The 12,918-nt window shown below is 34.4% G+C and overlaps 2 protein-coding genes across 2 annotated transcripts; both read left to right on the top strand.

Moving 5' to 3' along the window:
* The first annotated feature begins 1,993 nt into the window (after positions 1 to 1,993).
* Positions 1,994 to 5,087, top strand: LOC120089957. The gene is made up of 4 exons (XM_039047410.1): positions 1,994 to 2,675; positions 3,673 to 4,103; positions 4,323 to 4,578; positions 4,703 to 5,087. The coding sequence occupies exons 1-4, from the start codon at positions 2,171 to 2,173 to the stop codon at positions 4,831 to 4,833; spliced, it is 1,323 nt and encodes a 440-aa protein (XP_038903338.1). The 5' UTR covers positions 1,994 to 2,170; the 3' UTR covers positions 4,834 to 5,087.
* A 4,049-nt stretch (positions 5,088 to 9,136) lies between these two features.
* LOC120091683 lies at positions 9,137 to 10,841 on the top strand. Its single transcript, XM_039049795.1, has one exon. The coding sequence runs from the start codon at positions 9,496 to 9,498 to the stop codon at positions 10,510 to 10,512; it is 1,017 nt and encodes a 338-aa protein (XP_038905723.1). The 5' UTR covers positions 9,137 to 9,495; the 3' UTR covers positions 10,513 to 10,841.
* Positions 10,842 to 12,918: the final 2,077 nt, after the last annotated feature.

Below are 12,918 nucleotides of genomic sequence, written 5' to 3'. Positions count from 1 at the left end.
TCTTGGGGCATTAGGACAAGTGGAAGATTGTTGAGATTGGTGTCCTAATTCTCTTGGTGGTCTCGTAGTTTGTAAACATTTTGTACACACGTTATTAATAAAATAAGTGTTATTTTATAAGCATTTACTCAATCCAATAAACTGAGATCTGTGGTTATTTTATGTAACTTAAGCATGTATGTGAGACATACAAGTGGATCATGCCTTAAGTAATAACTTAAATGGTCTGTAGCATAAGGATAAAGAAGGGATACATTATCCTGGTGACACTACGGATACGACCCGCTTTGTAGATGTTTACAAGTGTTGTAAAGTGCTACAAATGGTATGATCCTGGCCATTCATGTGAAGATATGCAAGCGGGAGTGTCCTATACAAAAGGTTTATATAAGATCGGACCACGAGATGATTAGTCTCTTTATATAACATCGTTGATAATTAAGATTTACATTTCACTGAAATGACCATAAGTGACATGACCTTAATCTTTAGTGAGTTGGGAACTCCTGCCTACGAGAACGGTTCTTTGATTAGTATGGGGAGAGTGGCCAGATTGTCAACTCAACAAGCCTACTTTTTTTAGGATTTGTCTGATTGAGGAGCTGGGAACTCAACTACACAAGACAAATTTCACTCATTCCTCAAAACAGAGGTAAGTAGATAAATTGTTCCCTTAAGGGCTGATTCCAGGTCTTGAACATAGTGGTCACTCCCTCTCTTTAGAAGAGAAGACTCAGTCATAGTAGGACCATGACTTATTGTTCAATAGAGGAATCGGTGGTACTTAAAGAGTTAGATGTAACTACAGGGGCAAAACGGTAAATTGGCCTAGTTGTACTTACGAGCGATTTGTGAAGGGTCATCGTACTGTTGATTTGTCATATAGACATAGACATATATCTGTAGTGCGAAGAGTGTAGCTGTCGGTCTTTAGTGGAGTGACCAATAGTTAACGAATGGTGGATCTTGTGACTAAAGAGTTTAGTCAGTTATTCATGTACCATTGGAGTTTCAAGCTACAGGTCCATGAGATCCCTTGGTAGCTCAATAGGTTCAAGTTGAGAATAATATTTTGGGTTAGTTTGAAGTGTTCAAATTAATAAGAAGAAATTCAATTATACATGATATAATTGATATGATGTATTAGATACATTAATTGGAGGAATTAATATAAATATGATTTATATAAAATAGAAAAAGAACTATGGTTTATATGTTTCATTTGATGAAATATTAAAACTATAGGTTATAAAATATTTATTTATAAAATATTAATTATATGATAATTAATTCTTTTTCTCTAATAACCGAATTGAGTGGGAGGTTATTGGAAGTTTTATGGTAACTGTGAAATAAAAGGAAAATTGTTTTCCAAAAAGTAGTATGATGATTCATTCGGAAAATCTCCCGAAAAAGGCTATAGACTAAAAAGTGTTTTTTTACCAAGCGATACCGTTGAGAGCATACACGATTGAACTACGAGTTGACTATACAATAGTTACTCACTTGATTGTTGCTACACGGTCAAGTAGCAAAGTCTATACGATAAGCTTCATCTTCTAAACGATCGAGTATATTGTCTATACGATAGACAGTATTCACCTTCCATTTACTCGATCGTATACCTCATGTTTTCCTCAATCCAAGATCATACAAAACCCACAACTTCCGGATTCTCACACTGAAAATACCAAGGTAACACTTGTGGTGGTGTTCTTGTTTAGTTCAAGAATCGAGTTGGACTCGATTGGGTTCGAGGTGCGTCTGGTTGTTCGTGTTCGTGCTGACTGAACGATTTGTTGAACAATCGATAGATATTTGAAGAAGAGTTCTTGCTATTTCCTCCGATTTCTCTGGAAGGAAAAAAAAAACCCATTACTCAGTTCAGCCCAAATACGTGGGCCGTACGATGTAGCCCAGTCCGTAACCACGGCCCATAAAATTCAAAAAAGTCGATTTGTAGTTTCCTATCGTGGGGACGACGCTTTAAAGCGGGAACCATGTGACTGAATCCAGTGAGAACTCTTTCCAAATCAGTACGACTAAACTGTCACGGTGGCACTGACCATCAACGGCGGACCTCCACCACATCACTAACCATTTCTTCGATACCATCTTCTCTCTCTCTCTCTCTTCAAGATTGTTGTTCTGTTTTTCCTTTTTGATCTCCATGTGGCAGGTTCTTCTGGCGGCCGCGGTGGCAGGATCCACCGGACTGGTCGCAAAGCACATTTTGGGCGCCGGTGTAAACCCTAACGGGACTTCACTTGCAGAAGAATCGAAGAAATGTGATGAGAGTTGCGAAGATGGAGAGAAACCTGATGGCATTGTGAAGTTCGAGGGTTCGATCGATACGGAATTTGGGTCCCCGATGGTCACAAATGAACTTAATGAGTCTGGACGTGAGGGGATTTTCAGGTTTTCGAGTTCGGATTCTCGTGGAGTGACGAGCTTTCGACTTCGATCGAAGAATTTTCGGAAGAAAACAAGGATTCGGTACCGTGGAGGGGCAAAAGAAGCTAGGGAGAGAAATGTCGAAGTGGAGAATTGTACTGGTGCTGGAGAATTGGCGATGGAGCCGAAAAAGAGTTCGGGAAGGTTTTCTGTTTGTTTGAAAAAGAGAAGAACTAGTAAGAACTTAGGTGCTGCCAAGAGTGAATCCTGCTCTTCCAAAGGTAAGATGATGATCATTTAAATATAAATCCTCCAATTTCTGTTTGGTTTCTCGGAAAGATCGGTGCTGATAGAACTATTTCAAGTTTCAACTGCTAATGATCCTCCCGGCGAATCTTCTTTTGAGCGATCTTTTATTATAGAAATGTAGAAATATTATTCAGTTAGTTTCTTGGCTTGCACCTCGAGTTTGAATGTTCCTGATCTTCAATGTAACTTGGTTTTAAAAGAACTTTTTGTTTGTTGTTTGTAGACTAATTCGGTGAAAACAGAGTCATATATTTTTGTATCATTCTTTAATTGATAGGGAACTGCATACCTCGAAGGTCTTGTTGCATGGTGTGGGTTGGGGTGTGAACAATTGCTTAGATGGAAAATTGATAAAAGCTATGCAACCTTTGTTCCTGCAATGTATTCTTTTTCTTTTTCTTGCATTATTAAGGCGTGGCCCCTCTGTTAGCTTTATGTTGATGACCCGTCTTACTAATCTCACTAATCTTTGGGAGCCCCACTTTTTTTCAGGAGCCTTAACAATCAGGCCAGCTCCAAAAGACCAAGAGTTTTAAGTTATTTAGTTTTCAGTTTGGGTTTGAAGCTAGGACTCCAAACATTCCAATCCCAAGGCCAAGGCATCCCTGGGGATGGGGATATGTATTTAGGAAGGGTGGTTACAGCCTTTGTTGTTGTTGTTCCTGTTTTTGTTTTTGTTTTTGTTTTTTCAGATTCTCTAGCATTTTGGGCTCATTGAGCTTTTAACTTCATTATCTTGTAGAAATGTCTAGCAATAGTATCACTGTGCCCCATTTTGTATGAATTTGTGATATGGTGCCTGTTTGTTGGTATTTAAATTTGAAATAGTTACCAAATCTTATGCATGATAAACATAAACTGTGGCTGTTCACCATGGAACATATATATCTATCATATCAGCTGTTTCTATGAATCAATCATCTCTAGTTACTATTCATGAGTGGCTTTTATGTGCTTTTCACTTTTCAGATGGCTCTTTATTTCATTGGGGTATTGGTGTTGGAATCATGTACATGATGTCAGCAGGAAAAGCAGAAATTAATAAGTTGAATGTTACTGTGGACGAGACTGCAAAAGTTGTTCGAGAATTGAAATCAGAACTTTACAAGAGAAAATATTCACATCACGTGCAGGCAAGCAAAGCTAGAGAATGCAATACAATTCAACCTGAAATTGACAGGTCGAGCGCAGAGTTCCGGCATCTGAGTGAGGTGAGAAATTACACAGTGTCTATGTTTGATGATGGGGAATGTGAAAGCAGTGTTCTTACTGAAGAACCAGATCCAGAGATACATGAAATGGATCAACTGGAAGCAGAGCTCGTGACTGAATTGGAAAAACTGCCATGGTGCTCAACAGAAGAATCTTGCCAAGCAGGAGCTATAACGGACCTGGAAAAGGTGGTATTTTTAAGTCTTAATGGGGCATACCCTCCTACTGCATTAACTTTTCCAACTAACTCCATCTTTGAAACATGGAAACTAGAAAAGTTCAGAAGTTTCAATCAGATCTTGATGAATAGCTGTTAGCAGGACGAGTTTCAATCATTGCTAAATAATAAATCTATCTATCTTATGCTAACTTGATTTAATTGGTATTTTTCCTACCAAGTATTGCAGACCAAAGTTTCATCTATTGAATTACATGGGCCAGAGAACTCGAGATCTCATGCTTATCCCTCGCATGGAGTAGTACCAGCCGAATTGGATCAGAAACTCTGCCATTTGCTTATTGAACAGCAGGAGCATCAAATTGTGGAGTTGGAATCTGAACTGCATGTTGCCCAATCCAAGCTAAATGAGAAAGAAGCTGAACTCCAAGCCTTGAAGGACTGCGTCAAACGCCTCACTGAATTCTCTCTGACAACTGTTTCAGGCAAGATTATCTTTAACTAGCAGTTGTATTAGTATTGATCACAATCAGATATCTCTTGCAATATTTGCTCACCTCAACTGGTTTGCAAATCGAATAATCTCTAACGTATTGTGTTTGATCCCAGATGATGAAGCTGAAGCCCATACCGAGTCGCAGCAAAGCATCTCGTGGGAGCAGGGCTTTGAACCAATGAGATCAGCAGTGGTAGGGATGAAAAGGCCAGTTGAATCTGAACCCTGGCATTGTAATGTATGATGATAGAATTTTAGAATAGTTGCAATAAATAGTTAGAAAACTGCCAGATCTTAACTTACACCGCCCCTAACTGGCACGATCACACATCAAATTGTATATCTCTCATAAAACCACATGCGTTGTTGAACATATTATGTAATATTATATTTCTAGCAGATGAGATTTAGAGCTGAACTTCACTGAATGATTCTCTGTTGACTTTGTTAGCCCCACCAAAATGGAAGCCAGCAATATAAGTTGACCTTTTGTCTTCTTGTCTGCGGGATGAAATTACTTGTTAGTCCAAACCCCATTTTGGAAATTTCCAACCATACTGAAAGATAATGGCTTAAAAGGCAGCATCTTTTGGTGGAGTTTGGAATTCCTTGGGAAAAAAAAATGGTGATTGGAAGTGTGTTGCACTCGCTCTATATATGATTTGACCATATTGCCATTTCTCTTTGTCGAGGTTGAAGTTGCTGGAGGAGACAGTGACATGCTGTGCTGGACTTTGTTTCACACGTGTACCTTCCTACTCTTCACAAGGAAGAATTTCATCTTGATGTATAAAAGGTATGTTGTTTTTGTGCTAAAAGTTGCTTATTGTCGACTTTATTAATTATTCTGGAAAATTCTTTTATGTCATTGATCTTCTCTTCTGATTGTTAATGTTTTGTCACCTTATATAGTTTAATTTATTATTTTATTTTTAATAGGTCCTAAATTGCTTGGCCCCGTTTTGCAATCATTTCGTTTTTTGTTTTAGTTTTTAAAAATTAAGTCTATTTCCTCTTATTTTCTTACTATATTTTGTTCCAGTCTTAAGCAGAAGACTTGAATTCTTAGCCAAATTCTAAAAATAAAAACTTTTTTTTTTTTTTTTTTTTTTGTTAGTTTTCAAAATTTGACTTAGTTTTTGAAAACATGGATAAAGAGTAGATAACAAAGCAAGAACTTTAGAGGCATAAGAGATGTTTATAGGTTTAATTTTAAAAAACTAAAAACAAAAAACCAAATGGTTATCAATTGAGACCTTAGTGATATAGTTTAATTTTAGTGGCAAATAGTGTACAAGTAGATATTTGCTCAAGTTATAATAAGCTACAGTAAAATAGAATTAAAATACTTAGATTCTGTTTCTTAACTATTTGGTGTTTTAAAATTAAAACTATTCTGGTTTAATTTCTTATAATAGTTTATATCTTTTTTAAGTAAAAGAGTTGAATTCTAAGCTAAATTCTAAAAACAAAAGCAAGTTTTTGATAATTACTCTTTTGAGTTTTCAAAACTTGGCTTGGTTTTTGGAAACCAAGAAGTGTAGAGGTGAAATAAATGTTATAAGCTTAATTTTCAAAAACTAAAAATGGAATGGTTAAACTGAGTCTTAGAATTATATTTGTATCGACTTTAGGGATATTTACAAATCAAAGCCATGTGGTTTGCTTATTTTGTTTCCAAGTCCTACCCTCTACTTCTTGAAAATTGTTTCCACCCACCATGTGCTTGGGAATATTTGAAAACCATACCATTTCATTAAAATTTACCATTAATTTTGATCAAATTGGTCCATATGGCTTATTCTGCTACATGTGTCACATGTATCAATTTTGTCAAAATTAACTTTACCCCAATGGATATGTATAGTATATTCAAATTTATAAATCTCATAGCTGTCTCAAACCATTTTTTTAGTAACATTATGATTTTTGTAAAATAGGAGAATTGTCCATTTCTAAGCGTGAAATATGCTTAATGAAAAGGTTAAAGAACTTAGAAGTCAAGGAAAGAAAGAACAAAAAGGTATGTATTAATGGGGTAAAAATGATATCCCTTTACCTTTCATTAGAGATTTTATCGTTGGTAAAAAAAAAAAGGGTATAAGTTTAAATTCTTTACAATCTTTTAGTTTTACTCCATTCAGGTTGTTGAACTTTCACCCATACGATTCGTGTTGGATGCCCTAAATCGTCCATTTTAAGACTGACTTTTAGGTGAAGAAAAGCTTAAATTATTTAGACAACCACTCCATTCTCAAGGAAATAATAATTTTTTTTCTGAAGTTTCATTCTTTTGTTAAAAAAAGATTAGGGAAATCTTTATTTATATATTTTCATTTATGATGCGCATGAGGAAATCAAACCTATAATCTCGAAATTGATTTGGTCGATAACGGAGATTTAACATCTCTTCTTCTCTAGAACTCTAAAAATGAAAGTGGGATTTTAGAACCAAAACATAAAATAGAAATTTAATATATAGGGGAAAAATCAACTTTTACCTTACTTTTTTCGATTTCATCAAATTTACTCCAAACTTAACCACAATTTGAAATTTGTAATTTTTATCCTTTGGTAATCTTTTTGTTTGGAAATTCATTTTTTTAAAAATATTCTCATATGCTTTTTGACATAAAATTAGTATTATTGATCATTACTATAAAAAAAGAAAATAATATAATATAAAACATATGCATTATACAGACCAACATGAGCATGGTTCAATTGGCAGAATGCTTGTATTATCGATTTTGAAGTCAGAGGTTTGGTTCTTCCATCCTACGCTTTAATTATAATACAAATCTTTGAAGTTAATGAAATGAACTGAATAAACAGATGGAAAAAAAACTTGCAATATCTAACCAAGTTTAGGGTTTTGTTTTTTTTGAAACATACTAAGGTTAAGGTTTAAAATTGTAAGATTAGGAAGAAAAATGGATTATTTTTGTGGTTATGCAAACATTTTGAATTTTTTCTATTTTTTTCCTCCAGGAGAGGGGGGTGAAAAGGAAGGTGGGGACAATGAAATAATTGAAACGGTCTGAGGATTTAAGAGAAAAATTATGATTAAAAAGGGGGAAAGTGGCATCAATCAAAATTCAATCAATAGGGAGTTCAAATGATTCTAAAGAGTGAAAAAGTGGGAAACCCTAGGCCCATTTCAAAAAGCAAAAACAAAAAACAAAAAACAAAATAAAAATAAAAATAAAAGACAAGAAAATAAAATCAGCCAAAGCTCACTTCTCTCTATGTAGTGTTCTTTGTCACATCATCATCAATGCTTCAACCTAATTTAACAACCCATAACTAACTTTCATTCTCTAATTCCCATTATTCCATCTCTTAATCTTAATTCCTGACCAACTTATTGTTTTCACATATTCAACTTTAATCTTTTTTTAAAAAAATGTATGAATTAACACTATTCTCTAGGTAGAGTCAGAGACCTAATTAATCCTCTCCACATTTGAATAATGGTACCATTTTATTAGGTTTGAGCCTAAACCTTCACTATACTCTTAGTTTCATTCAAAACTCTAAATTTCTTGCCAACATGAACACACGTAAGTAACATGTGTCATTTCTTTGAGATCAAATACTAAAATTTTCATATTTCCACGTGTGATACTCAAAATTCCAAAACTTTTACTAAAATAAGCATAGTTCAATTGACATAAAAGTATAAGAAATAATTTTCAAGAAGGATATGAATTGGAGTAAGGGTGAATTTTTCCTATTTTCATTTGGGTTTTTAAACCCTTTTTTTTAGAAAAAAAATTATTTGTTAATGGAAATTTGTGTAGAAGTAGATGGACTTGCCTGAGATGGTGGATGTGTTGTTTTTTATACGACGATTTCTTCTAATTTCAAGGATTGATGTTACTCTTGACCAAAATATTTGAGGTTCAAATCACTGCACTCCATGTTAAACTAAAAAAACTCTTATTCTTCATTCCTTCTTCTTTATCTATGTATATATAATAACATTATTCATCTTTAATTCATTTTTATTCTCAGTAATTGATCGGATTTCTCGACGATTCGATTGAAATTGATTGACCATTGTGTAGTTGGTCAGTCGATGTTATCAACATATCAATATAAGTTTGCTAACTGACTAATGAACTTCTACATATACATGGGGAGTTATTTTTTAAATGTAACCAGTAATACTTTGATCTCTTATTTTTCTTCTATATACAATTAATTAACAAGGCTTTTTTTCTCTCTTTCAATTAATTTAAATACCTCTTTATTACTGCATTTTGGTGTTAAATCACTAGTCAAAACTAAGAATATTAAACTCCATTAATTAAGAAAAGTGTAAAACATTAAACAAATAGTCAAATATCCAAAGACTAAAACGGCTACCTCTGCTTACGTTCACATCAGTATTCAATCAGCTACTACTCTCTTCCATTTAAAAATTAAAAAAACATATATATATATATATATAATATATATATATAATATATATATATATATATATATATCAGAGAGACCTGATTCACATATATTTTAAAATAAATAAATAAAACCCTGTTGAAATTACCCAAATAACCCCACAAAGACGAATACTTCTAATCTTATAAAGTTATAATATAGAAAAATCCCTGCGGTCGATTCACCATCCGTGCACTCACTCATATAAATATTCACACACAAAACAAATATTTCTCCACAAAAAAATAAAGAAAAAAACAAAAAAAACAAAGGAAAATGAAAAACTCATAAATTTCCTTAGTGAAACGAAACCTTCTTACTCTACCAGTGAAGAACTAGGCCGGAAACCGCCCATTTTCACGGCGGCGATTGCAGAGAGAGGAACCAAAAAAAAGCTCTGCAGAAGTTTATTTTTATTTTTATTTTTTGTAACAGTGATTGAAGAAGAAGAAGGCTTTTGAAAATGAAGCCATCGGCGAAGCCGATATCGAGCCCAGGCCGGACAGAGAAATTCCCACCGCCATTGATGAGGTTTTTGAGGAGCAATGTGGGAAGCAAAAGCAGAGGAAGGTCACGTGCTAGTCCGATGATGTTCATGAGAAAGAAGAACAACGCCACCGCCATTGAAACCCAAGAGCCTTCGTCTCCTAAAGTCACTTGCATCGGCCAAGTTCGAGTTCGTCGCTCCTCCACGCGCCGCCGAAGACGTTCTGGTACTACTACGCGCCGTCGTTGCCGCTGGATCCGAGCAGCTCTATTTTGTCCCTGTTTTCGAAAGAAATTCAAACCCAAGATATTTCAGAGATGGGTTTCGTTTTTCCAACGTGGGTTCCGCCGAAAACCCAAAATTAGAACAAATTCACCGCCGCGTGAAACCCCCTTCCACGGCGGATTTGAAAATTCAAACCCAGAAACCCAAGTTGTTGCCGCTGTCGACGACGACGACGACGAAGAAGAAACAGCCGAAGCGTTCATTTCTTCTAATTCGTCGCCCCCAAAAAACGCATTGTTACTAACGAGATGCAGATCTGCTCCATATCGATCGACATCATTAGCGAGTAGATTTTGGGGGTCTCCTTTGAGAAACGAGGAAAATCAGGAAGAAGAAGAAGAAGAAAAAGAACAGAGCACGAAGCCCAACAATGGCGGAAAAACAGTCGAGATTGAGAAACCCACATCCCAAAGAGCCTCAGTTTCGGATCAAGATCCGAGTGGAGGCTTAGAATTCGAGGAGGACGAGGAATTTGCGAAGAACATTGACGAACATTCTATCTCAGAAAGAATCATCAAATCAGCCAATATCGAACGAGAAAAAACAGGGGAAGAAGAAGAAGGCCTTGGAATCTCATCTCGGCCGTTGATTTTGACACGTTGCAAATCAGAACCGTCGAGAACGGCGGAGAAGATGAACCCAGAAGTCGGATTCTGGAAAAAGAGAAGGTTGGGGATTCCTGATTCTTGCTTACCAAACAATTCATAATATATATAAGCAAAAATACCACTTTTAAATCTTAATTTCTTTACTCTTTCATTTCTTCTTCTTACTTCAATATTGATAGTTTTTTTTTTTTTTTTTTTTTTTTTTCCATTTTGGGTTTTGTATAAATTTCTCATCTCTAAAGCTGTGGTAGAGAATCTCCATGGCAAAAAAAAAAAAAGAAAAAAAAAAGATATGATGAAGAAATTGTGAAAAATTGTTAATTTTATTTGCCTATCAAAATCTAGAGCTTCTGTATTTAATGTCTCTTTCTTTCTGTACATGCATTGCCATGGCACCATTAATACACACTTTTTCAGACAGAGATAATACCTTTTGGTTCTTTTATTTTTTTTAAAATTTTTTTTTAAGCTTTCTTTTAAAAAAACCAAAAAAAAAACTTTTGGGTTTTTTGGTTGAATGACAAATTTGTTAAAATAGTATTTGTGTTGTGTAAAAACTTCATAAATAATGTCGGCCTATTTATACTAGTTTTATTAAAAAAAAAAAAATAAAGACTAAATTCTAACTATAAACTATAAAATGAATTTGCCATTAAAATTTTAATTTTCTTTTTTAAAAAGATGGGTTGGAAATTGAATTAGAAGTTTTTTGCTTTTGGTTGTTAATAGTGATGGAATGGAGATAGTTAAATAAAACATCTTTGGATACTCTGACTGAATTTATTTATTTATAAAATTGAGTGGAAAATTATAGTGTAGTGGTCAGTACTGAGAAGACCCACCTTCCCTTTTATTACATTTTTCATTGGTTTCCTTCACATGTCTTGTCTCCTTTACACTTTCTTTCCTCTTTCTTCTTCTTCACTCAAAGCTTCATTTTCTTCATCACTCTTCTCTCTGTTCACTTCTCTTTTCTGTTTCACTTTCTTTTCTCTTTTAATTTCTACACAATTCTCAGTCAAATCATAGAATTTTGAACAAAATTCTACTTACTAACCATTGTACTGCTTCATTTTTTTTAAAAAAAAAATGAAATTTGGTTGCCAACATGAGTATAATAAAATGCGGGAGGCTAAAGGTTCGAATCACAAAATACATAGTCATTTTTAACTGATGGTACAAAATTCATTGAAGTTTTTTAATAGGATAAAACTGGAACTTGATATCAAGAAATAAATTTAAAAACTCAAGTAACTCATTGGCAATTGTGTGCCCCTTTTGAATTCTAGTCTCAGAATTGAAATATTATATAAGGGAAGTTTATGTCTCTTTCTGTTTTCCCTTATTTTGCCTAATATTTTAATGCACCATACTTCTACCAACAAACAAGTATATAACCGTCAACATGAGAATAACTTCATAAATAAAGATACCAATTGCAATAACAAGGTTGATGGTTCGATTCTACACTTCCACAATTGATAAATTAAAAAGCTAATATTATAAGACGTTTATCAATTTGAACAAAGCTACGTAGATAAAGACACTAATTACTATCTCGAATTGTCCGTTAGACAACACTAGTCATCTTGTTTTATCAACTCAAACAAGACAAAGACTTATATACATGAAGAGAATTTAGTTGCCTATCTGAAATTCCAACAAAACAAAATCCAAACGGAAATTTAGACAGAGGAACTGTGGATTTACCAGAAGTAATATAAAAAGCAAAATGGGTTGCTTTTGCCCATAACAAAAGGATACTGAGTTGCCTGCAGGAGTATACCAATACAAGCAATTGAGATAAAAGCCAACAAAACAAAATAGGAAAAGGCTAAAAGCTGAGTGTTTTATATCAGCATTTGCTTGTTTTGACAGAATCCACAATTATGTTGATGGAGACTTGAAAACAATCAATCCCACAAAAACACAGAAAGGGGACAAAAGATGACTTACTTGCTTCAGTAAAAGGTAAAGCCTTTTCTCAGCTTCAATGTTCTCCAGTGTTCCACGTGATACTCAAATAAGTATTGGCCCCCAGAAGAACATGTCTTTTCCCTAGTTGACTATAATGTTTCTTGTGATAAATTTGTGAGTGTATTCCTTTTCAGAAAAGAGCGTCTTGTAATCTTCTTAACACAGAGTTACACACATTCATTCAACCATGCGGGCAAATTTCTAGTACTCCCGTAGTATCATCCTCCATTTATTCACACTATATATTGGTCTTCATAGATATCAGTGGAACCCACTCTATATCTTAAAGCAGCACACAATAGACAGAGCTCTAGCATATGAAATTTTACATGTCATGCAATCAATTTCTAGAGTCTAGAATCTAGCTAACCCCACCATTATTTGAAAGATTTAAAGTCCAAAAAGAAGAAGGAAAGATTCTAACAGTAGAAAGGATTGAGTTAAGGCAGTTTAAAGATTGAGAAACAAAAATCTTTTTGGTGTGTACCAAAAAGAGGGGAATAATAAATAGTGAAGAGTCAATGGCACC

This window comes from Benincasa hispida, chromosome 11 (genome assembly GCF_009727055.1).
Source record: "Benincasa hispida cultivar B227 chromosome 11, ASM972705v1, whole genome shotgun sequence".
Taxonomy (NCBI): domain Eukaryota; kingdom Viridiplantae; phylum Streptophyta; class Magnoliopsida; order Cucurbitales; family Cucurbitaceae; genus Benincasa; species Benincasa hispida.
The sequence above is the reverse complement of the archived record's forward strand: the minus strand, read 5'-3'. Positions and strand labels throughout refer to the sequence as shown.